Below are 25866 nucleotides of genomic sequence, written 5' to 3'. Positions count from 1 at the left end.
AATCGGTTCAGCGGTTTACGTGTGATGAGGTTACATACAGAGGTAGGTAGAGGAGGTTATCTACCTACATTTTAAACGCGCCATAAATAAAAAAGGAGTATTAGATATTGTATGTGTGTTTAATGTTCGAGTAATATGTCTCTGATCTAAGATCTGAATAAAGTATTTTTACTCTTGAAGAAAAGGGTATTTTAAAGTTAATAATATAATATAATAGCTCAAAGAAAATTATCTTCTAAACGTGAAAATTCTATTAGATCTTAACGTACGACTAATGTGGGTATCTAAGATGTCCGTGTACGGATGAGGAATGAGGATGTTGCATAATCCAACTAACTGAATTGCTCGGTGCAGTCAGTTTTATTATTGCCCCGACTATACAGGAGGGCAATTATGGCTATACGTTATTATTTTTAAATGTTTTTTTTTATTCTGCTCTCCCATTTCTTACGTGTGACAATACAATCTAGTTCAGTAACAATCTTTATTGTTTTTTAGTATCAGATCATACTTATCTATCATCGATAATTCTCAGAATTATTTCGACATACATTTTGATAACAATTACTGTGTCTAGTTCCAGTAAAGAAGAATAAATATTTAGAAATCATTTCGTAGATCTTCTTTTAGAGACATAATATTTAATTAAAATATATTTGAAACGCCCGTTTAAAATATCATTTAGATCGAAATTTTATACACCTCGATCTTGACTGGCTCGTTGGTCTTATGGCTAGATATAAGAACGCAGATTCTGAGGTCCTGGGTTCAAAACTAGGTCTGGCCTAGGTTTTTTACTTTATTGGGTTTTGCAGTCGAAAAATTTTGTAGTCGAAAGGTTTTGCAGTCGGATTGTGAGAGTGAGGAATTTGGGAGTGCACCTGTGTGTGCGGACACACTAGTGGACTATAATATGTCCTGCATATTTGGTTGGCTGGTCTCTCTTGAGATTAGCCTAAAACCTTGGTCGAAATTGGTCAGGACGACATCATCACATTTATAAAGCGATTCTGTTCGAATGTGACCCCAAGTATTTATTACGGTAAATTGTCCAAAGTCGCTTGATCATATTTTGTCACCATGACGTCTCCTTCGGATGAGACGACTGACTGTTCAACCTGACTGTTCAAACGGTGCCCGTGTACGTGACTACAGTTAGACTATTTTCAGAAATATACTTCTATTGAGATACCCGAAATGATTAGCGGAAGTTTATTTTTAAATATATACATTTTAAACTTTTTGAGCAAGGTACGATTTTTAATACACTAAATTGTATAGCAGTACCAAAAAGGAAATTTCAGCTCAATCGGTAGTGTGGAACTTGCATAATACAGTTGCAAGGTTGAACATACTAACTTATAATATTTATATTACGTGTATGCGTTTTGAATACTAGTATACGCCCGCGGCTTCACCATCTTTAGGAAGGGGAATGAGGGTGGGGTCTGTTGTCTCATTGGATAGGATAATAAAGTAGCCCATGTCTATGCTTGAGGTCCAGCTAATAGTTTTCATAACCTAACAAAAAAGTGAACAATTAAAAAAAAAAACTATGTAAGGCCTTTTTAACAGGCAACTGTTTAAATTTCGAACTAGTTCTTAAGAAATATTAAGTGACGTTTGAAATCAACCGTAACTCATATAATATTTTAAGTGGTATAAAAAGTTGCCCTACAAAAAATAATACTGTGTATACATTATAATTAGGTTTTAACTATCTTAATCGTTACAATTTGGATTAAAATGTAGGTTTATTTTAAATAATTCTTGTTATCATAATAAGCTTGGTGGCATAGGAGGATGTCTCATATCAATTGACCAGTCTAAGTTATCTGTGTTGAAGGTATTCAAATTCTGTAGATTTAATTAAAGATGGCGCCACGACCGCTTAAGAGCAAATAGGTTAATACTTATGTTAAAGTTATTCTCGATGCGTAATTTGTAGAAATTACTGGAAATTATAGAACTAGATATTCGAAGAGCGTTGGTAATCAATTTCTAATTATCTCTCATCTTGTCTATGAACTGATATTGCTCTTTTTTTAAATTCAACATTTTTTTTAAATATAAGTGACAGTAAATAAGCCTGTAAATGGCATACGTTGGGCTGTGGACTCCTCTCCCTTTTGAGGAGAAGGCTTAGAGACACAAGTGGTAAAATTTCATTCAAATAAGACCATGCAGACTACGAGATTAATTAGAAGATATCGAAGGATCAAACACGTGATAATTCATTGGTGCTTGCCTCAGTTTGTATCCGCAACCATTTGTTAAGATTTGTATTTTTAACCGACTTCAAAAGAAGGATGAAGTTTTCAATTTGATTATAATGTAATGCAGGATAGTGTTTCGGTTGGTTTGGATTTTTTTTTTAAGTATTCGAAGGATGATTAAAATATAAAACATATATTTTAAATATGTATACATATACGAATGATTACGTTTATAATGCAGGTTTATGGAAACCAAATAACCAGCGATTTTTGGTTAATGGGTTTAAAGTTATAAAGTCATAGGTGAAATATAGAACCTCCTCGGTATCGGTGTCAATATGGAAATCAAATTTCATTTAAAATCCATTCTAATTGCCGTATTCTTAGGTTCTCGAGCAATGGAATAAAGTGTAAAGTTAAATGGTAGAAAAGAGTAACTACTGAGTTTCTTGTTAATTCTATTTGTTAGAATCTAGTTTCCAAACAAGAAATTTATATTTAATACAATATTTTTTGAGCATATACCAAAATAACCATTTAGTTAAAGAATATTATTATTCTTATAAATACAAATGAAGAAAACTCTATTTTCTTTTGCAAATTACTTGAGATTTCTAACATATTTCAAAATGGCGTCACAAAGTGTTGCCAGCGATAAATATTATAAAAATTAGATACATGAATATAATTATAGCGAAATATAATATATTACCTCAATATAATAATAAGTAACAGTAAACAGTTGTTTTTTTTTTTTGTATACGACTCTGGAAAATGGAAGCCAATTGGCCTGGAACTGTACTGCTCTTAGGTTCAAAGTTTCAACAACAAATAGAATAGCTGATTGCAAGAGGATGGAATTGAGCAATGCGACGTACACCGTATGCCATAAGAGATACAATGCTAAAACAGCATCAGTAATGTCGCCTTCCGTATACACGTGGATTTCAACGTGGCGGATAAGACAATTTTCTATTAACTATTGCGTCATATCGTAGGATCCGTTTGTTTGTTCTTGTGTCGTACAATGTTATGTACAAGCAAACACTTTTTTTTTTGTAGGTAATAAAGAACAAAAAATCTTGTACAAATCATTGAGCAGATATTCGCTGAGAACAAACTTGAAACTACTTAGACGATTGTTAAATGTCAAAAAGTTATATAATGCGTCATTTGACGTTAAAACTTTTTAAAGGCAACGGCTGATAATCTTTCTGATAAAAACGCGCAATCATTTACAGCATTAAAGTACATATGTGTGTAAAGGCAGTACCTTAAGGGACAGCAGAGGAACGAGAATGTGCTGACAATAATGACCAGATTATATGTATGACCTTGATCCTCATAACCTAACTATCCTATACCAACGAGACAAATCGCGTATCCCCTCAGGCCGATTAGTCATTGAAAGTCAAATTTGTTCCTCATATATGTTAGCAGAACCAACTGAGATAATACAATAAATAAAAAAACTATTTACAACAATAATTAAGTAATTATGAATTTAGTATATAAATTACAAAAGCTATGTTCTAAATAATAATTTATTTTTCAATTTTTTTTTACCGATGTTACAAGTAGGGTTGCTGGTCTGGTTTTTAATAAACTGACTAATATTGTCCGGTCTCATTTAATACCAAATTCGACATTGGTATTTTAGGGCATTATAATTATGGAGGGGGGGGGGGGCGTGTTGTGTGTGTCCGCCTTTACCACATTGCAGTACCACTATAATGATTCAAATCAAAATCAAATCAAAAATCTTTATTCAATATAGAAGTGTTTACACTTGCTTATTGATTGTCAAAAATCTACCACCGGTTCGGAATTTAGCACCTCGGACCTGAGAAGAACCGGCGAAAGAAACTCAGCGGGATATATATATATATATATATATATATATATATATATATATATATTTTTTTTAAATTAATGTCATTTATTGCCTTTTATTTAAATACAAATTTTTTATAGGTTCGTTTGAACAATTTTCAAAACAATATTTACGAATTTCGTTCATTACAGTATTATTGTTTTTACATTGTCTGCTACTCGACGGTAGATGGCGCTACTAAACACAAGATAAATTAGTGACGACTGGTTTATAGTTCTATAGCAAGACTAATTTTCAATTAGCAGTTTATCAAAATAAACGTTTAGTTCTAAATATCAAAAATGAATTATTTTAAAACACCACAGCCAAAATTGTAGGTATCTTTAATTTTTTTTTTATTGATATTCATAGATACGCATGTTATAATTAAAAATCTGTCGGAATAGGCATCGAAAACATTGAGGCTAATCGATATTTATAAATAGGTTATCTTAATCGATTAATTATTCCGAGTCATAATTACAAGGCGGGAATTAAATATAAAGTCATAAAGAAGCTTCGAAATTTAAATCCTAAACATAGGTAGCTTCCTATAAGTATTTTTTTTTTGTAAGCAACAGCCTGTTAATGTCCAACTACTGGGCTAAGGCCTCTTCTCCCTATGAGGAGAAGATTTTTTGAGCTTATTCCAATTATTAAGATACGACTCTCAGCAATATTAATATTATATATTAAGATCTTGTAATAGTCATAATAGAAAATACAACCACATTGATCTGTTTAAAAATAGTTTAAGTAAATTTCATAATCTTGTGAAAAATACTTATTAGTAATTAACCATAACCATATTACGTTAAAATTTTACTTTGTCATAAATAGTTATATTTTATGTAATATCAAAATTAGTCCACTTCCCTGTTAAAACAGTAGTGGAAACTTAACTGGCATAAGTGTTAAAATATGATTATTATATTAAGTTGTAATATACGATATGCTGTATGTTTCCCTAATAAATAAAATAAAAATAAAATAAAAAAAATATTATCGGCTACAAGATAATTAAAAACCAGCTTGCAGTCATGCTAGCCTATCATACCAGAACACGACATAGGTAGTTTGATGATAGAGGATATGTTGCGAAGATGGTATGTCATCAGACCGGCTACAATTATATTATTAATAATTAGATTAAGATGTTTTGAGTCTGAAATACCATAGACAAGAATGCATTCACCCCCGTGCTTTTTTTTTAAATCGTGTTATTCTGTTTGCAGATTGCTTGTGAAATGGCGACCATTGGCTGAACCAAATCGACGCCTACGTTAATTCTAACAAAACAAAAATGATAAAATTATCATAAGGATTACTCCTTTACTTTAGTATGAAAGTAAAGCAAATTATAATTTCCGTTGCTTCGGTTTGGAATGAAGTAAAAAAATTGTTCCCAATATATGTCTAGATGATGATAGACTGTCAAATATGAGAGAGCGTATAAAAAATTGTGGCCAAGACATGGCTACTATTTTTTGCAGTTCAGTTTAAGTACACGCATAATATAACGGATTGAAGTCTCTCGAGTGTCAAGCGCAGTTTTCACGCACACATAGATAATGAGGTTGGTTCGTTTGTTTTAGTTCATTTGTAGTACGTTACTATCGAAATGTAATACCTATAGTCTAGCTTATATAGAAACAGAGCCTAGATAGAAATTCGCCGCTGTGAAGTTTAATTGTGTTGCCATCTCAATAATTAATAGTGTTTAAATTTACTTGCCATTTTTTTTTTAATTTATTTTATGTTTAAATATATTAAGTAGAGTAGGTGTATTGATCTCTAAATCGCGTATCAATATTATTACTTGTTCTAGAAACAAATAAATATAAAATATCATATCTTTGATAACTACCTAAGTGTTTTGCTACCTGCAGATTATTGAAGAGTTGTCCGTGAAAGTATGTATGTGGTTGCATTATACTAAGTAATGACAAATTTGTAATGTAGTACCCATTGATTTCACCGTATCTGTAGTTTTCCTTTTGAATTCTACAGATTAAAAAGTTCAAAAACATTTATTTCGTATAAAATAATATACAAAATTAATTAATACTCAGAATTAACAAATTAATCCAATTGATTATTAAAAATGTAATATTGGTTTTATACAAACTTTCGATTAACATTGATTTAAAATAATATTGTATCCTAAAAAAAATCGTAAATTTTAAATAAATGACATATTGCATGAGTTCGTTCACACTGCATTTTTTATTAAACTTTTTTTATAATGACTGCGATTGCGTGCATTGTGCCACATGCGTCACGGTGGGGTCCACACATGTGTACCATAACTTTTTCATCTTTAAAAATTATGCAGCTATCCTTTAATGATCTATAAAACGTTTTGGATCGTTTATGTTACGAATTACATGACAAAAAGAGAATACTTTTTTTTAATTTTCGTGACAAAAAAAAATAAAAATATTTAATACCGTGTTGATTTATTTAAAAAAAAACAGGCTAAAACTGGTCTGTATTTTACAATACTTCTAAAATAAAAATACAAAATATAAAAAAAAAATAACGTATATATTAAAAAAACGCCTTCATAATAAATACAACGTAGATTAATTACTTGAAGTTTACTAACTTAACTTAAAGTAACGGTTCGTGTTAATTTCAAAACTAATTTCCCGCTTCAAATTATCAAGTGTAATTTATGTTTAAATATAAAACCTACACATACTAGTGTAATATTTAAAACAGTATTTTTTATCTGTATCATAACATCGTTTTATTATAACCGGTACAACTTAAATCTTTTTTTGACACAGCTAGAACCTTTATGGTAATGAAACCGTTACCGTTTTTTATTTCGAACTAAATGTTGATGACTTGCTTGAGAACTCAATCTATTAACTCATCTTAAATATTAACATATTAAAAGGTTTACCTATGACACAAAAACGAAAGAAAAAGTATCTAAGTAATATTTACTTTCAACTAGCTACTTGTTCGAGTTTCGTACGAGTTTTCATAAAACCTTTATGTCGATCAAAGAAAAATAGAAAAGACATAACTGTTTTTCATACATTGGGCTAGGTTCGCAGACGTACCCAGAAAACATCAGCAAAGCTTCAACACAATCGGGTGAATGGTTAAAAAACGTATATAGATCAAACATCCAGACTTACGGTTACATTTACTATAAAGAGTGAAACTAAACTACGTGTGACGTCGAAATTATAATTTTGTGTAATATTATTGAAATAAATAAAAAGTATTAATACTGCTGTATTTTATTACATTAAAAGATATATACTGTGCGTCTAATGTTTAAATAGACTTACCTATTAGAAATAAAGGTACATCCACACCAAACGTCCACCATAACCAGTGTAAATTACTCCAATTTTTCTGTGTCACAATCTGCGACTCGTGATCTCTTCGCTGTGGAAAATAATATACGATTAGTATAATATCATAATCAGCCGAACCCGAAATCATCGGTTAAGATGCATGCGTTCTAACCACTGGGCCATCTCGGCTCGAATGCCGAAACCCAGGCAGGCACCACTGAATTTTCATGTGCTTAATTTGTGTTTATAATTCATCTCGTGCTCGGCGGTGAAGGAAAACATCGTGAGGAAACCTACATGTGTCTAATTTCAACGAAATTCTGCCACATGTGTATTCCACCAACCCGCATTGGAGCAGCGTGGTGGAATATGCTCCATACCTTCTCCTCAACGGGAGAGGAGGCCTTAGCCCAGCAGTGGGAAATTTACAGGCTGATTAGGTATGTTATGTAGTATAATATCAGTAAAGTCTAATAAATAATGTACATAAACAGTCATGTCCAAATGTAAATTATTATCAAATTGTAAACGACAGAGCAATACTGTTTCCGATTTTGTTTTACACAATCTCTAAACTATATTCTTGTATTGTATCTCTAAGTGGGTAAAACAGGATTGGAAGTTTGTGTTTTATAAATTTGGCACGGGTAAAGCCGCAGGTTCGGCTAGTATTAATATATTCTATGTAGTAATCTTATGCTAGTAATCTTGCCTAACCTAACGAATTAAAAAAAAATAAGATCCCTATTTAAAACTATTACCCAACAAGGTTATCCAATTCAATTCATAAATGTTATCTAACTCCTTACATCGATCGCAAAGGTCGCAAGGTTAAGCTGACCTTGGCTGTATGTCCTTCTACGCGCCCTTAAAGGACCATTGACCTTAACAAAGCACTTAACGTCTAATGGCAGACATTTTGTTGTATTTTATATTAAAGATCGTAACAAGGGATCGAAATCTTTAAGATTCACTCAATTAAACAACAAGATAGATTTATGGCTTGTAATTATTTAGTTTTAACTCAAATTTAGAGATACGTAAATTTTTTGTAATGCCTAATTGAAAAAAGACTACTGAACCACCGTCTTGATAAAGGTATTACTTTAGTATATATTATTGAATAATTGGCCACGCTTTCACGAATCTAACGTATATGATTTGGCGAGGGAGGAGTCATGATCTCTGGGACCCCCTCCTGGGTGAAGAACGAAGGCTGTACTAAAGGAGACATTATAAATTAACAAAGACATATTAAACATAACAAAATACGCATAGGACATGATTTGTCTGTCTGGCTCGCAGGATATTATTTGTGTTGAATGAGTATCGTGTGTTCGTTTTGTTCTTTTGAACTGTATGGACATAATATTTAAGTGTACATTATGTTGTTTTTTTTTTTTAATTTTGGATTTAGATGCAGAGCGGACTTAGACTCGCGTTGATCAATTTGATTGTTTTTTTTTTTTAATGATTCCATAATTGAAATTCATTTTTCGTGTAACAAAAACAGATAACTGCATGTTATTGGCGTTATTTAGCAATTTTTTATTAAAATTTGTCTACTCGTGTCGTATTCGTGTGAATTCGGCAAAACGAAAACAAGCTACGCCGTGCGAAGTACCGCCATTAGATGAATCGAAATAAGGAATTCCCCTATTTAGCAAAAATTTTAAGGTCAATAACATTGCGAAAGACGTCATGTCATACAAAAAGTACATATAATATATACATTACCGGCATTGATCCGTATGATTTCATATTCACTTATAATCTTGAAGTCACACACAAAACAAAAAAATAAAAAAAATTGTTTTAAAAAAATGACTCGACGAAAATTTTTTTTTTAAATACTTCAGTGACATGTATGTCATACATATAGAATCGATTGCAACAGACTGATTCAATAGTGACTAATATAATATTAATGTATTATTTATATTCATATCTTATCTTGATATATTATCAGTGTAATATAGCGCCAAGTTTTAGTAGAAATGAAAAAATAAATAAAAAAAATAAAAGCGTAATTTGTCTATGCCGATATTTTCAATCATATAAATATTAGGAATGTTTAATTCATATTGAACTAAAAATATAATTGCATATCGGATTTGATAAAAAATGTTTGGTTATATGGTATCTGTCAATTTCAAATCACGACAGCCATGCCATATAGGAAATTTGCAAAGATTAGTAAAAAGTATTTATTTGAGTATTGAAGACATTTTGTAATTTATTTGTTATTGTTAAAGTTTTATTCTTTGATTATGTTTATATGTGTATCTAGACTGCCAAAGCTGAGATCGTGTCGAAAAAAATGGCCACGCCAACAGTTAGTCAAGTACACGCACACTAATAGTTAGATGTTGAAAAAGAGTGACTACTGAGTTTCTTGGCGGCTCTTCTCGGTAGAATCTACATTCCGATCCGGTGGTAGCTTTACTTTAAATAGTTTGTTAAACGACGATTCAAAAGTGCTTGTAAAAGCCTACTTGAATAAAGTATATTTTAATTTGATTTGAATAAAATATGACGTTGTGCGACCGTCAAGCGTAGGTGACACACACACAAAGATAATAATGTTAGCTTGTTGTTTTAGTTCGTTTGTAACGCGATACTATCTAAATATATAAATAATTTGCGATTTGTTATTATTACGTCAAAAATAAACGAAAAGGCAAACTTGGAACGTTTTTAGTATTTCACTTAAAGACTATCCATAATCCTGGAGTATTTCTCAAAATAAAAATCCATAAATCGGTTCATTTAAACATAATTACGAAGAAGGGCAATAGCTTTTTATACTAAAACGTAGCTTGAGTGAACTTAAACGCAGTATGTTTTGAAAAATTAATATATTCGTTCGCGTTTTATCACAGCACGTCGTCTAACGCGGATGTGATATAAGGTTTAATATAAAATGTCATTTTACGTAACGTATTTGTAAACGTTTTTGCGTGTTATCGGTCAAACGTGAAGAAATGCGTAACAATGACTCAAAGATATATGCCTACAAATTCTTGGTATATTTATAATTGTTCTTGGAATATATACATAAATCAATAAAAAATTAAAGGAGATAAAATATTTTGTTTATCATTATAAATGTTAGTTTTCTATACGAATATATGATTAATATAAAGTTAATTGTATTTTTTAAATTTGGAAAAATGAGAAGAGGTAGCCTTCCTTGCCGGTTGCTCTTAGTAGAATCTACATTCAGAACCGGTAGTACGACATTAAACTAGCGACACGGTAATTTACATACAAACAAACTATTTTTACAGCTCTATAATATTAGTTTAGAACCAATCCTGTATCATGACTTTTCGAACGTGATTTTATACGTTAGCAATCCCACTGGTGCTTTCGATAGAAGAAATAAAAAAGCAAATGAAAACACGCCTAAAACATAAAGTCTAAGTATGTTTTACTTAACGCCCATTAAATATACATATGTTATATATTATGTAGTGTATATAAGTTTAGTAGTTTTAATAATTGTTTTTCGTTTATAATTTATTTTATGTTCGATGGACAAGGAAAACATTTCGAAAATATTTTGTATGAAAATCTACCACACGTTTATACAATCCGCATTGGAATAGCGTGTTTTAAGCTAAGAACCTTCTCTTCAATAAGGGGATGAGGTCATTGCCCAACAGCCAACCCCACATGACTTCTTATGGAGTTAATCAAAACTATATACTTCAAAATATTAATAAAATCTTACCTGCACACTTGAACGAGGCATCGTGATCCGTTTAATACCTTCAACACTTGCACGGAATAATGTATTTTCATGTACCATTGTATAAAGCAAGTAATTTTCACAGTTTAATATATTTATATTGAATTAATAAATTGTCATGAGCACAACACAACATTTGACTAGTAATCATATAACTGGTACAAACTGTAACATTCAAACGGGATTTATACTGGTGACTAATTAAGGGAAAATACATTTGTATTAAAGTACTACGTGAGCATTAAGTACCTAATTATTTGTGGGCTTCGTTGGTCTAGTGGATAGCTTATGAGGCTACAGGTCTCGAGGTTATGGGATCAAACCACTAACATTGGTTTGGTTGGGTTTTTCTGGGCTTGGAGTCTGAAAGCTGAGACTGTTTATACTCCCAAGGAGCAGTAAGGCAGTTGGTTTTACACTTAAACTATATATGGTGCTTTCGGATTTTTTGCTCCATCGGAATATGAAATTTAGGGATTAGAGAACATTTGTGCTCTACAATATGCCCAGTGCAAGTGTCTAATTCCCCTTGAGAATGGCATGTTAATGTCATATATCTTTGACTGAACAGAACTGAACGTTACCTCATATCGAAAAGTCCAAAAATAAAAAAGTTATATAAGTTATGACCACGGTTTTAAAACCCAAATAATATACCCAAAAAATATTCTTTATTCAAGTAGGCTCATAAAAGTTCTTTTGAGTCGTCAACAGCGTTGAATCTAATATAAAGCTACCTAGGTTAGGCTCTATACGGTTACAATACCTCATAGGCGATGCCTGAACTCACCGTTTGTGTCGGATTACCTTAAACGGAATACGAGAGTTTGGGAAGATATCGCACTTATGTTCGGGTACTCATATGTTTAATATTTCATGTACAGTTCGCTCCGTTATAGTGTTGCATTACCAATATTTCCTAAGGGTCAGGCAGTTTTTTGCAACAGTCAGGCAGCAGCAACCTTTTGCAGCATAATAGGTAGTAATAACAGCGCGATAGGGCTAGTACGTATCACACAAGCAATGCATAGGGGCAGCACCCAGCCTCTGTGGAAAGTGGACATGCTGCACCAACCACAGTTTGAAGGGCAATGAAGAAAGGACTTGGCGCCGTTGAGAATGTGGCCGTGGGCGAAATCATCATTATTGCAGTAATATTTTGTGACTCTTCCCCTCTTCCTATAACTAATGGAAAAATAAAAATACTTAATTTTGGGCTGTACTTGTCAGTTCTGTTCACGATAAGATTAACAAATATGTCTTTATGGGCAAGATTATTATTGTAGATGTGACTTCCTACTTGAAGTTTTTTTTTTTCATTTAGGTAGGAATTTAAAGCAAAAATAGGTAATAGAATATTCTAAACTGATTTTGAATTGCGAAGATGTATACACGTACGGTTTTCCCGCAAAACGGGGGATTTTTTACAACAATTCACGTTTGACGATTAGCAATACTACATATTAAAGAATTAAGCAATTGATTCAGTTGTTCCAATTAATTGGGAGTTGGATAGATCTCTGGTCAGTGTTGCCAGGCGAATTTTGCCCAAAAATGTCTTATGTGAGTGAATCTTTAAAATGTTTGAGTTTAGCATTACGATCATAATGTATGTGAAAATATTAAGTTCGATATTATTACCATTTTATTAGACTGACAATTATATATCCCGACATTACTTGCACATGGATCTACTAGAAGCATAACTCATTCAGCCATTGTAGAAGATAAATTTAAAATGAATGGATAGTCATAAATAGTACGTCGGTCGCCAGCAAAGCCGAAAGGTTATCAGTGATCTACAAAAGAATAGTCTCATTCGAGAATGGAAATTACGTTACACAGATAATCTAGAAGATTTAACTTTTTTTTTTTTTTAAATAAGTGTTCGTTTGTTGTGATCGAACTATGATTTAAATAATGCCTATAATATTCTATATTTTTATGTTTTATATAGTATTGAATAGGTACCACCCACTTACCACATATTTTACCACCAAACAGAAATACTTAGTATTACTATATTGTTGTATAATATCTCAGTTTCCTAGGGCGGTGTCGTCTCAACGATTTGAGGAATGGTTAATATTTCATACGGTGGCAATCTATGGGCGGTGGTGACTACTTAACATCAGCTGGCAAATTTGACATTCGGCTACAATATAAAAAAAAGTTTATAGACAACAAAATGAGGCAATACGAACACTTAATATAATTTTGTAGTGTTTTTGTAAGAACTAACTTCGTATCTCATTCGTGAAACGTAAACTTAAGTTGATACGCTGTTTTGATGCGTATGCCCTTTAAATGTTATGACTATTATAGTGAATGTCGCATGTAATTTTCTGACATTTTACGTTTTAGTTTTGCGTTTACTTTCGAACACTTTTATTACCTGTGCCTTCTTGGCACAAATAAAAACCAGAAAAAAAAAATTACATAAAAGATCTAAATTTGTTTGATTAAAAGAAACGTATTTTAAATTATTATTTTGTTTGATTGCGAATTATGTGTTACGAAACCAACTTTGACCTATTTTGATATACGTGAATCATAATCTATCAACATATTAGGTAGCAACTGTCTTTGAAATGCCTACTATAATAGTCATTCCCAGTGGGTTGTCATTACTTCAACAGTGTATGGAATTATTGAACAATATGCACTTGACTAGCTCATAATCAAAACACCACAATTTTCCTATATTATTTTAATCGGCTTAGGTTCTATGACAATTAAATGTTTGAGTCACAGAGTATACATATAACCACAAAAGGCGCGAACTTGGATTAAATATATATTCATAACGATCCTTGTTACTATGCTGTAATTAGTTCACAAGTTTTTTTTTTGTTTAGTTCATCGTTGTTGAAATGCAAAGATATTACACCATACAGTCCAACTATTTAACGTATAATTAAAAAATTAAGATTTTTTTGCCAATATACTCTGAGTTTTGCACAAAAATATATAATATTAGCCATGATTGAACTAATAATTGTTTAATTCAATAAATAAATTAAATTCCTATTGCCTATGTCTAATTCCTTTATTTTTTATTTTTGACTGTATGCAATACATAGGAATGCATATAAATTATCATTGCCATTCAAAGAAGAAAAAAAAAATTAGATATTCTTGTTAACCAACTGCATAACACTACCCTCGTGCATAGTATTCCTCAACTAGAACATAATTTAAGATGTATTGGATAATCGGCGCCCGTACCAGTTTATCGTGCCATCAGTTTAAAATATTACCGATCGGACATGTACAATTGATGTTATATCTTCGTTCCTATAAATTATACAATGACCAATTATTTTCTGACTTTCGAATTTATCGATAGTTCTACGATTTTAAACTGTCAATACAAACGCCATTTTGATTTTTTAGCTGTCATTATGCTAATGTCAAATCTAAATTATAAATTTATTTTTATATTGAAAAACAATATCAAATTAAATATTTTATTAAGATATTCAAAGTTAATTTTACTATGTTCAACGAAGCAATGTTCAACTAAGTTACATTAAATTTCATTTTATCTTTGAAATTATTCAGAAAAGCATATCTCGAATTCTTCGTACAGAGACAAAAGGTTTTATTTTATAAACAAAGTGAGACCATTAAATTAAATTGATAAGAATACTTTCTGAAATACAACATGGTAACAGTGTATTCATTATACTTACATGTTACATAACAAAGTAACGGTAATGTACCACTTATGGCTTGGGCTTCTCGATTAGAGAAGATTTGGTGCTTGGTGTACGGGTGCTTTTCTAGTGCGGGTAGGATATTTGGAAAGATTTTCATTTGACAAAAGTGTGGTCACTGTTTTCTTACCCGAGATGAGTTTTAAATATACTTAATTTATATTTGCAAAATTGAATTATTTTCACCAGGGGATATGTACCCCTCGGAAATCAATCTGGAGCTGCCATAACGCTTTTCCTTACTTGACGCTTTCTGTCAGTTCACTCTACTGCCTTGAAGTACAATGAACTGGCAGGAATCCTAAAAGAACTTCGTTCCAATGATGAGTTAATTAATATCTTCGTTTTAAACCGCTTCGTATACCGTTTACACGTTTGTTATTATAATTTATGAAAGGCTGATTAGTCAATATGCGGTACAGTAAAACATCATACGGAAATCTTTATAAGTATTTTAAGAAAGATGAAAATTAAAAAAGTGTAACGACAACTTTTTAACGATTATTATTCATATTTACGGATAAAGCTAGCGCTAGGAGTGGGGACGAAAAAAGCCCAAGATGTCAAAATTGAACCTGCGACTTTTACATCGATAGGTGACCTGTGAACCAGTGGACTATTGACGCTCCAAAACTTTAGAAGTTCGGAGAGTAAGGCCGAGATTGGGCACCTCTTGTCCCTTTTTATAAATTTAAATCACATAATGTACTTCACTATTTGCATCTGTCAGTCCACAAAAACGCATAGCTAGTGATGTACTCGTAAGTACAGATCCATCAAAGCCACGATATTACAATTCAAATTACATATTATCATTCCTTACACACATACCTAATGCAATCATTGACATATTTAATTAGCCTCATATTATGCAAAAAGACAAACGTAAAACGATAAATAAGTATGTTTTATCTGCGCATTATACTCCAATCCTAGTACGCTAATGCAAATTTAAGTTTATACAAAACAGCGCCACCTACCAGCGAGTAGCGGAAATCATGATACAAGTGTTAGTACAACACTAATATCGCGTTTAAATCATTTTATTATAAAACTATAAATCATTCCGTCTGTCTGTCCGTATCTATAATTAATTAGAAATAGACAAACAAACTACTTATATGGACTGGTATTCGTAAACAATATATTATAATTGATTTCGATAACCGTCAGTTATTGAATTGTGAATTTTATAAACGGTTTATAGTAATTACCTACTGTACTAATACTGATAAGGATTAATAGTATTGTAATGAGCAATGTATCTAAACGATGTAAACCAGGAATAAACTCAAATAAACATTGACATTGAAATGACGCGGTATCATTGGTCGAGATCTGGATTGATGATAATGATTTGGGAAAGTGAATAAGTTATGTTAATATACTTCATTGTACACCACAAAAAAAATACAGAAATCTTAGGAATAAACAAAAAAAAAAAAAATAAAAATAGAAATAATGCTCAAAACAAAAATATAACCAATTATTTTGTGTGTGTACAATGGACGGACTTATGGCTGATTAGCCATCTCTTCCAGACAACCCAATCTGAGAGAGATTTTTTAAAACCAATCGGAGTAGGCGGTGCAGTCATAAGCTTACATACAAATATTTACACAATAATACTTATACTTTGAGCCGAGATGGCTCAGTGGTTAGAATGCGTGCATTTTAACTGATGATTTCGGGTTCAAACCCAAGCAGGCACCACTGAATTTTCATGTGCTTAATTTGTGTTTATAATTCATCTCGTGCTCGGCGGTGAAGGAAAACATCGTGAGGAAACCTGCATTTGTCTAATTTCAATGAAATTCTGCCACATGTGTATTCCACCAACCCTCATTGGAGCAGCCTGGTGGAATACGCTCCTACCTTCATCTCAAAGGGAGAGGAGGCCTTAGCCCAGCAGTGGGAAATTTACAGGCTGCTAATATATGTGTGTAAACTTTGACATTGAAATGATGCGGTATCATTGGTCAATTCAATTCAATGTTTATATTTATGGTTTCTGTCAATAGGTTGATAATTCTGCCAGTTATCATTGGTCGATATTTGGAATAATTGATGACATTCATTATGGATTTGCTAAAAATTAATAAGTGTTCAATTATAAACACAAACATTATACTTATTAAAGAACTGTTTGTAGTGCATAAAACTAGAAAATCCATGCAAATCGCATCGAATATGTAAAACTAAGGTTTGTTTATCTTTACTCCGTGTCAAGACTTCAAGTTGATACTTCATCAATCTGATCATCAGTTTGAAAATTTATAATCATTATTTTCATCATTATTAACAACGTACTTTATCAAAACAGCTTCGTAAAGCTACCTAAAGATGTCCTGCGGTACAATTCTGGCAACGAAAGCAGTTCTTAATGGATTCTTATACGGCACTAGTAATTGCAAAAACACAAGTCTATCGCTCATCATCCAATGGCAGCAATTCAACCCGACTTGAGAGAGTTTGATCGCAGAACCAAAATGTTTAGGTGCTTACTGAGACAAATACGCTCGAAAGTTTACACGGTCACGATAGGAAAAAAATGATCGGCCGCACATTATAGTACACTATTTAAAACCCCATTTAATAAAAAATAAGTTTATGGTTTTTGAAGTATTTTTGAGTTCACTTAAAACTGGCGTCAGCCAATTCTAGTGCAATATGTGAATTGCACCATGCAGGCACTCTATCATCTAATTTGCATATATTTGGGCTGCTTGTTTACCATAATTATAATAATATTGCCTATAGTATATAACATTTGAGGGTTCAGAACCCTCATCGCTTATTGTTCCACCAATCAGTGATACTTAGTTTTGTTGTGTTTCTTTGTAAATGGCAAGCGAGTCAGTTTAAGTACAGGCAAAACGGACGTAACATTTTAGTTTCCAAGGCAAATTGGCGAGGTTACTTGGTGGTAGGGCTTTGTGCGAGCCCGTCTGGGTAGGTACCACCCACTCATCGGATATTCTACCGCCAACTAACAGTACTCTGTATTGTTGTGTTCCGGTTAGAAGGGTGAGTGAGCCAGTGTAATCACTGGCACAAGGGACATAACATCTTAGTTCTCAAGGTTGGAGGCGCATAGGTGATGTAAGGTATGGTTAATATTTCTTACAACGCCTTTGTCTACGGGCGGTGGTGACCACTTACCATCAGGTGGCCCATATGCTCGTCCGCCAACCAATGCCATAAAAAAGGTAAGATAAGTACGCTTTAGAGTACATGAGGACGGCTCATTGAGAAATCAGTAAAGCAATAAATTGTACAATTGTTTTGTAATTACAATACAGTAATACACATCAATTAAATATATATGTCACGTAGACTAGTCACAACCATGACTATGATTTTAAAATTTACAAATTTCCAATATTTTCGTTACACCTGTGGTAAATAATTCGTTAAAAGCATTACACGTTTATTTTCGCGGTAATTTGGTAAGCCGTAAACCCTTCGAACTAGGCCAGTGTGTCATATCCGTAATGTTATTGCGAACTTTGCGGTGTTTAAACGTCATTAATACGTCGTAGACGCGTCGTAATTTTTTTTTTTAATTATTTGTCCATACTTTATCTCGGCATAATATTAATAGTAATATAACCTTTTCATCGTATTTTTTTTTTCTAAACTAATTTAAAACTTTTTACATATACTATAGAACATTTGCCAGTAGTATAATGTGAGCAGTTACCATACTTTTGTTAGTCTTGCAGTCAAAGAAAGACGGTTGACAAAAAGAGTCCCTGGTGACCCTATCAAAATCTCTTACAAACTATCTTCAATATTCACTTGTCAAAGAGACGCCTATCAAAGGCTGATGGTGGTCTTCCTATACTCGCAGTATTGGAGACCCGCTTAGACAGGCCAGGCAAGGTGTCACAGAAGCATTTGAGACAGCATTTAATGGGTTGTCTCAGCTTACACTAATCTTGGAGCCACATCACATCGTGAGAGAAAATATAGCTTCATATTATGGCCATGAACTACTTCATCAATACAACTTAATAGTTTAATGTTACGTTACAGACGAATACCAACCAAAATGACGCATATACGGTAAGTGAATCATTGGATTGGCTCCTTGATTATGTACGCACTTAACGTACTCATTTAGTACTCCTGTCTCTAGACGATGTACGATATAAGTAGCGCCGGGCGATTGCGTATTCGTGAATCATAATGACGTCATGAAGTTTACCCGACCGCGAAATAAAAGTGGACAATGAGTTAATTCAAATATAGCTAAATTTATTTCGATCGCTACCGACTTACTCGAATTTGATATTTGAATTCGGAATACATTGGTTCTCAATACTCGAAATCAAAAACACTAAATCTATGATAAAACATTGGTACCTTTAAACCAGGGGTCGTTAACCTTTCAAAATCCAAGGATGCGCCAAGAATAAGTCCGTTATAGTGAATGCAAAAAATTGTTGGCACGCGCAAGATAGATACCTAGATAGATAGATAGAAGATAGGTTACATTAACTCATTATCTGTACGCTCAGATCTTTTATACTTACTTATACGTTTATATCTCCTAGTGGGTCTTCAGCGAAACTTCGCATTTATTCAAAAGATTTTTTAGGAATTTGATAGGAAAACCTATGGCATGTTTTGTTTTGATTTCATTTCACTGTACACTGCAAGTCACTCGTCTAGATTTGGCGCCAAAATGATGAATTTTTAAATGAAATTTTTAATGTCAAATAGTATAAATTACTTCAGTTAGAATTGGATTTTGTCGATAACGATTTACTTTATTTTTTTTTTACATTTTTCTTATACAGCCGTAGTACCGCTCTCTAACCAGCCAGTAACTTTTTTCCACTGTCTACAATTAATTCTTTGTTAAATCGTAACATTATAGTAAATTGCAATCGAGAATCATCTTTATTTACGCTGCACATCTTTGGCTGGAGCTCTTCAAAATGTGACCATAACCGACTTATTATGTGCAACTATCGTCACATGGTCACTGGGACAACATTCGGCTAATGCTATTCATGTATCATAGTAGAGAAAAGCAAAAAAATCCAACATTCCTAGTCGGAAAAAAAAACTTTGTATGTTTTTTCTTCATTCATATCCGTAGTTATTGTACCCGTGTGAAACTGGGACGGATAGTTGGTTTGTAAATTTCAATGGCAGGTGGTGTTAACATATTACATTTTCATTTTCAACATTTGCTTATAGTTCTGCGGTATTGTGCACTACAAACAGTTCTTGACTAAAATATCTATAGATTTAATACTTATCGGTGGAACCTGCACCTATACAGTGCTAGCTATCGTTCAATATACCTTAAACACGACGAATCAAATCTTCGTAGAACTTTCTCGAACAAAATCTATACTCATAATAAAAGTAACTCTGGTTGTCTGAAGTTGAAGAAATTAGATACAAAGGAAGCTTGACCATAGAAGAACATAGGCTTTTTATTCCTAACACCTGACGAACCCCTAAGCGGGCAGAACCGCGGTCTACAGTAATGTATAATAATTTTGATTTTTGTATACAATAACGCTGCTTTGAAATTTAATTTTTTTTATGTTGGATTTCATTGTTTATTTTGGTTTTCCTCGTGATAATAACATTAAGTGATGTTAAAAATAACAATTTTCGTCATAATTTTATGTGTGGTTTTAAAATAGTTTGATCCCTTGAATCTTACGTAAATACACATTTAATACAATTCTTGGCGCCATTTTAATTAAAGGTTGTCGAGAAGGATAATTTGTTCACAATAATATCAACATCTCTGTATTAATATGTTCCGGTTTAAAGGTTGAGTGAGCCAGTGTAACTACAGGCACAAAATAACATCTTAATTCCCAAGGTTGGTGGTTCCCATTGGCGATGTAAGGAATGGCTAATATTTCTTATAGCGCCATTGTCTATAGGCGGTGGTAACCACTTACTGTCATGTGGCCCATATGATCCACATACAATAAAAAAAAATCAAGTCACAGGTCAGATGTAAATGTGACTCAGTGTTATAGTAATGAGGTTTTTATAAATGTGTTTAAATGGTAAAGGAAAATCGATCTTGAACAGACGGCGGGTTCATATCCGGGTAAATACCCATGAGTTTTCACGTGCTTTGTGTCAATAATTTTCGTGCTCGGTGATAAAGGAAAAATCATTGATGAATCCTGCATGTATCGGATTAAATATATAATAATCTCATCAATCTCACAGTTTGAGGATCACATTAGTGAATGAGAAGAGCTGAGCAGCACAGTGCGCAACTTAAAATGTGTTTGTCCAACAGTGTTAAACATTAACTCTACTGCCTCACTGACTGACTGACTACTAATGCAGTCAGTCAGTCAGTAAGGCAGTATTTTGTATAGCGACACGCCCCTGCTTATCACGGGTGCAATGCTGATTCTAAATATACTACAGAATATCTTACAACGTCACAGTTTTTCAGTCATTAGACAATATAAACCGCTACGTCCCTGCGTTTTAAATCTGTAATATCTTCGAAAACATTCATTTAAATTACATGCTGTAAAGAGCCGTATTCATCTATATTAAATTCACAATGTATTTAAGGTACTTAATTGGATAAGGATTAATGTTGTATGTAGCGGCTTGTATTGTGTAAAGACAAAATATCTGTGAACGTTGTATATAAAAACATTCTTTGGTATATTTAGTATCAGCATTTTACCCGCGCGAAGCCGAGACGGATCTCTAGTGCATAATAATTCTTTAATTATTTGTCAACCCTGATTTAATCAACCTCGATCCGTCAACCGCAACCCATGTAACGTTATTATTAAGTTGAGTTATTATTAACTTCACATAATATAATAAAACTGCCACAGAGTCCGATAACTAGATGTTATGTTTCCTCACATTGAATGAAATGGGTAAACATTATTTCTCGATATCACTAACAAATTTACAATTAAACTTTTAAAACTGCTTAAACTTTTTCCTTTTATACTAAAAGAATTAAACGGTTGAGGTTCCGTAGAATTTGAAATTGGATTGAGATTTCGTAACTCTCATAAGTTAGTAGAATTACCCCCAGTATGACTTCTAAGCCAGTGCGTCATCACTCTATATGAACCTTCCGTTCTGTGTTTAGACTTAGTCTGTTATGAATTTATTTTAAATCTATTTTTTTCTTTTTTTTTCTACTCTCTTTCAATTTATTATCTTAGTCTCATAATTCAGATGGATGGATGTATTGTTATTAGTTTAATAGTAATAAATATTCAATGTTATTTAGGTAATTTAATTATTAATGTTACATAATATCAATTTATTTTAATTTATATATTTAATGTAATTTATTAATTTTTGTTTATTATACAAAATAGCACCAGACTGCATTGATATATAATTGTTATGAGCATGCCGTGTACACATGCTTAGGAATGTAATCTAGCTCAAAATTGTGTAAGTCCGTAATTTTAAATGTATGTTTTGATTGTATTCTGTTTGTGTACCTATGAATAGATAATTTAATTAATTACATAAACATAATAACTAGTTGGTAAACTTCGCTCGCGTTTTAACGGTTGGTTTTCAATCGTTAGGCATAAAAAAGTAGCCTTTGTCACGTGTTCATTCTAAATATCATTAAATTCGTGGCCTTGATAAAAAACAGAACATACAGACAGACAGAATTCCTTTCGCATTTATTATATAACTCTGAAATATCAGTGCGAACATTCATGGACATTGGTAGTTTAGGGCCGTGCCTCGAGAAGCTTGTGCAGGCATTAGACTTGGTCTTTCTGTAAAATAGAGAGACCACCTGTTATACTGTTTGCTATAATATGTCCTGTGCTGTTTAGACTCGCTCGAGAAGTACACGCGAAATCGGTCTGCATCCCATCATCATTAAACACCACCGATTAAAATTGATTCGGTCTAGTGACTAGTTTGAAATACAAAAGACAAGGTCATCATTTTTTTTATTTTATGAATTAATTGGTCGCTCGGTTGTATAGTACCGCGTTTTACTTTTTTTTTTTTTTTATCATATCTTTCGGCGGACGAGCAAATGAGCAAATGGTAAGTGGACACCACCGCCCATAGACAATGGCGTTGTAAGAAATATTAATCATTCCTTACTTCACCAATGCGCCATCAACCTTGGGAACTAAGATGTTACGTCCCTTGTGTCTGTAGTTACACTGGCTCACTCACCCTTCAAACCGGAACACAACAATATTGAGTCAGTAAACAGCAGTCTGTTTGGCGGTAGAATATCTGATGAGTGGGTGGTATCTACCCAGACGGGCTTGCACAAAGCTCTACCACCAAGTGAAACATTACGTGCAAACATTTTGACACATTCGATCTATATGGATATAGTCTTTGTGTAAATAGTTTTACTTATACCCTATTCCAATGGAAGTAAGAAAAATGATAAACGAACCTTAGTTTTCCGTATAAACTGCGATTTGCTAATAAAAAGCTATATTGTGCACTATCAACAGTTTATTATTAATAAATCTTTACTTATAATACAACACTATTGCACATAACAACTTATTTAAATTTTTTACTTTCGAAATTTACAGTCCGATAAAAGTTTTGTCGACGCTATATTTTCGCAAATCCATAGTGATTATCGCATATTAATCAAGCTCTCGACCAATGATATCACATTAATTTGTTGTCAAATGTTGTTCATTTGACTTTGTTCTTGTTATGGTTGAAATAGAGTATACAAATTTTTCGGTCCTACAGCGATATCGCTAAGTCTTTAGTGCCCCGTTTTTCTAAAGGTTTCATGTATAAAATCAACAAATACTTGCTCGTGTAATACTTGAATAACGCCATATGAAAAACAGTTTATAGTTATTATTATGGTGCGTTGAAATTATGCAGCGTTATAAACAAGAAAACCCGCAGGATTGTCCCTTTAACTCTGTTTCCTTTAATTGTTCAAGTTATTATTTAACATTTCACGGGTTTTCCCATGTCTGGGGGTCGTGATTATCAACGCGATGATGCGCCATCTGGTACTGTACTTGGCTATGTTCAGTGTGTCGAAGACGGATATGTTGGGTACAACAGCATTATGTTTAACGTTTGTTGTTTTTGTTATCTCTGGTAAATGCATTTACGCATCCTTCCCAGAGAAAGCGAGGGAAGATGTGAGATTGCCAAGTACCACATCCGTCCATTAAAAAATTGCAGAACTCCTCCATAATCGGGCGCCCCGAAGTTCACCAGGATATACTACCGTGACATACCGACACGACAATATTGATACCTATTAAATAGGTACCTATTTATTGTATGTATTGAGGTTACTGCACTGGGAGTAAGGCCTGGTGTTGGCACTTGGCAACTCGTCGTAGAATAGAACATAAGTTTACATAATTGTTCTAGTCCGTGCAATCAATTTATTAGTTTTGTGTAAACACCAAGTTATGAAACGAGTGAGTCAGTAAGTGATCTTACGTAATCACTCGAAAAACAAATATTATATAAACTTAAATCCTGTTGTAATCAAGGCGTTATCTCATATATTAATAGCGTAAGCTGATTTTTGTCCCAGTGATAATGGGATAGCTGCATGTGAAAAATCGGTCATTTCGACATTTTGAAGAGCTCCAACCGTAGATGTGCATAAAAATAGGATATAATAAGAGGATTCCTGATTGCAATTTACTAAATTGTTACGATTTAACAACGAATTAATTGTAGAGAGCGGAAAGGAAATAGTGTATAAGAAAAATGGAAATTTATTTATTTATTTATTTATTTATTTATTTATTTATTTATTTATTTATTTATTTATTTATTTATTTATTTATTTATTTATTTATTTATTTATTTATTTATTTATTTATTTATTTATTTATTTATTTATTTATTTATTTATTTATTTATTTATTTATTTATTGGAAAAGTTACACTATCAACTTATCACTAAGCACTTAAAATTAATATCTGACTTGGGTAACATACAAAGTGATACGTCTTTAAAGGTGTAAACAACATTGAGTAATTTTAATAATATTAAATTTTTTTAACGGCCAGCCGTAGATCTGCAGGAAATTAAATATGATTCTTGGTGGCATTTTCTAAATTGTTACGAATTAACGGAGAATTTCTTTTGAAAAAAATTACTGCCCGGATAGAGCAGCGCTGTGGATATATAAGAAAACAAATGAAAAACTTAAGCAAAATTAAAGTAAATTGATGTCGACAATTTGATATTAAAAGAATAATTTAAATGAGGTTTTATAATTTTGGCGCCAAATCTAGATGAGTGAACATAATAATCTAAAAAATATTTTGAATAAACGCGAAGTTTTTCGGAAGACCCTCTAGTAATAATACCACTGCAACATATATTTGAATTACGATATTGTTACTAATTCACATTATATATAGACTAAGTAAAATCTATATAATTGAAAAAAATATTCTGATAACAAGGAACGTGACTTAAAGTCGTGATTATGATGACTAAGCAATCTATTTCTATTCTATTGTGTACGTAATGATGATGATTTTCTTGAGAAAAGGCACGATAGATAAAAAAACTAACAACCTCCGCGTATTTAAAGAAACCCTGTAAAACAGAATTATAATTTATTTATTCAAGTAATACTGAAGCAAACGTAAGATCAAATAGGTTTTATATTTTATCTGACTGCGCAAATTTAATACATCCTTTTTCGGACACGGTATTCGTTTTTATATTAAGATTTCACGTTTAATATAACTTGGCCTATTAAAAAAAATAACGCTCATTTAAAAAAGAAAATCATTGACCTCTCCCTTTGAGGAGAAGGTTTGGAGCATATTCCACCACGCTGCTACAATGCGGGTTGGTGGATTACACATGTGGCAGAATTTCGTTGAAATTAGACACATGCAGGTTTCCTCACGATGTTATCCCTCACCGCCGTGAACGAGATGAACTATAAATACAAATTAAACACATGAAAATTCAGTGGAGCTTGCCTGAGTTTCAATCCGAAAT

The 25866-nt window shown here is 32.5% G+C and overlaps 1 protein-coding gene across 3 annotated transcripts in view; it reads right to left on the bottom strand.

The window, feature by feature from the left end:
* LOC113398522 (phospholipid phosphatase 2-like) overlaps nt 1-25866 on the bottom strand; it is a 34463-nt gene that overhangs the window by 6427 nt on the left and 2170 nt on the right. The window contains exons 1-2 of one of the 3 annotated variants that reach the window (XM_026637306.2): nt 11143-11309; nt 7398-7497 (exon numbers count right to left, since the gene is read on the bottom strand). In XM_026637306.2, coding sequence (XP_026493091.2) covers nt 7398-7497; nt 11143-11220 — 178 coding nt within the window. In that variant the 5' untranslated portion in view covers nt 11221-11309. Of the gene's footprint in view, nt 1-7397; nt 7498-9143; nt 9224-11142; nt 11310-25866 lie in introns of those variants that run through there. The other 2 variants (XM_026637314.2, XM_026637296.2) reach the window with 2 other exon arrangements.

Source organism: Vanessa tameamea, chromosome 18, assembly GCF_037043105.1.
Source record: "Vanessa tameamea isolate UH-Manoa-2023 chromosome 18, ilVanTame1 primary haplotype, whole genome shotgun sequence".
In the NCBI taxonomy this organism is placed as follows: Eukaryota; Metazoa; Arthropoda; class Insecta; order Lepidoptera; family Nymphalidae; genus Vanessa; species Vanessa tameamea.
Note: the sequence above shows the minus strand (reverse complement) of the source record. Positions and strands in the feature narration are given on the sequence as shown.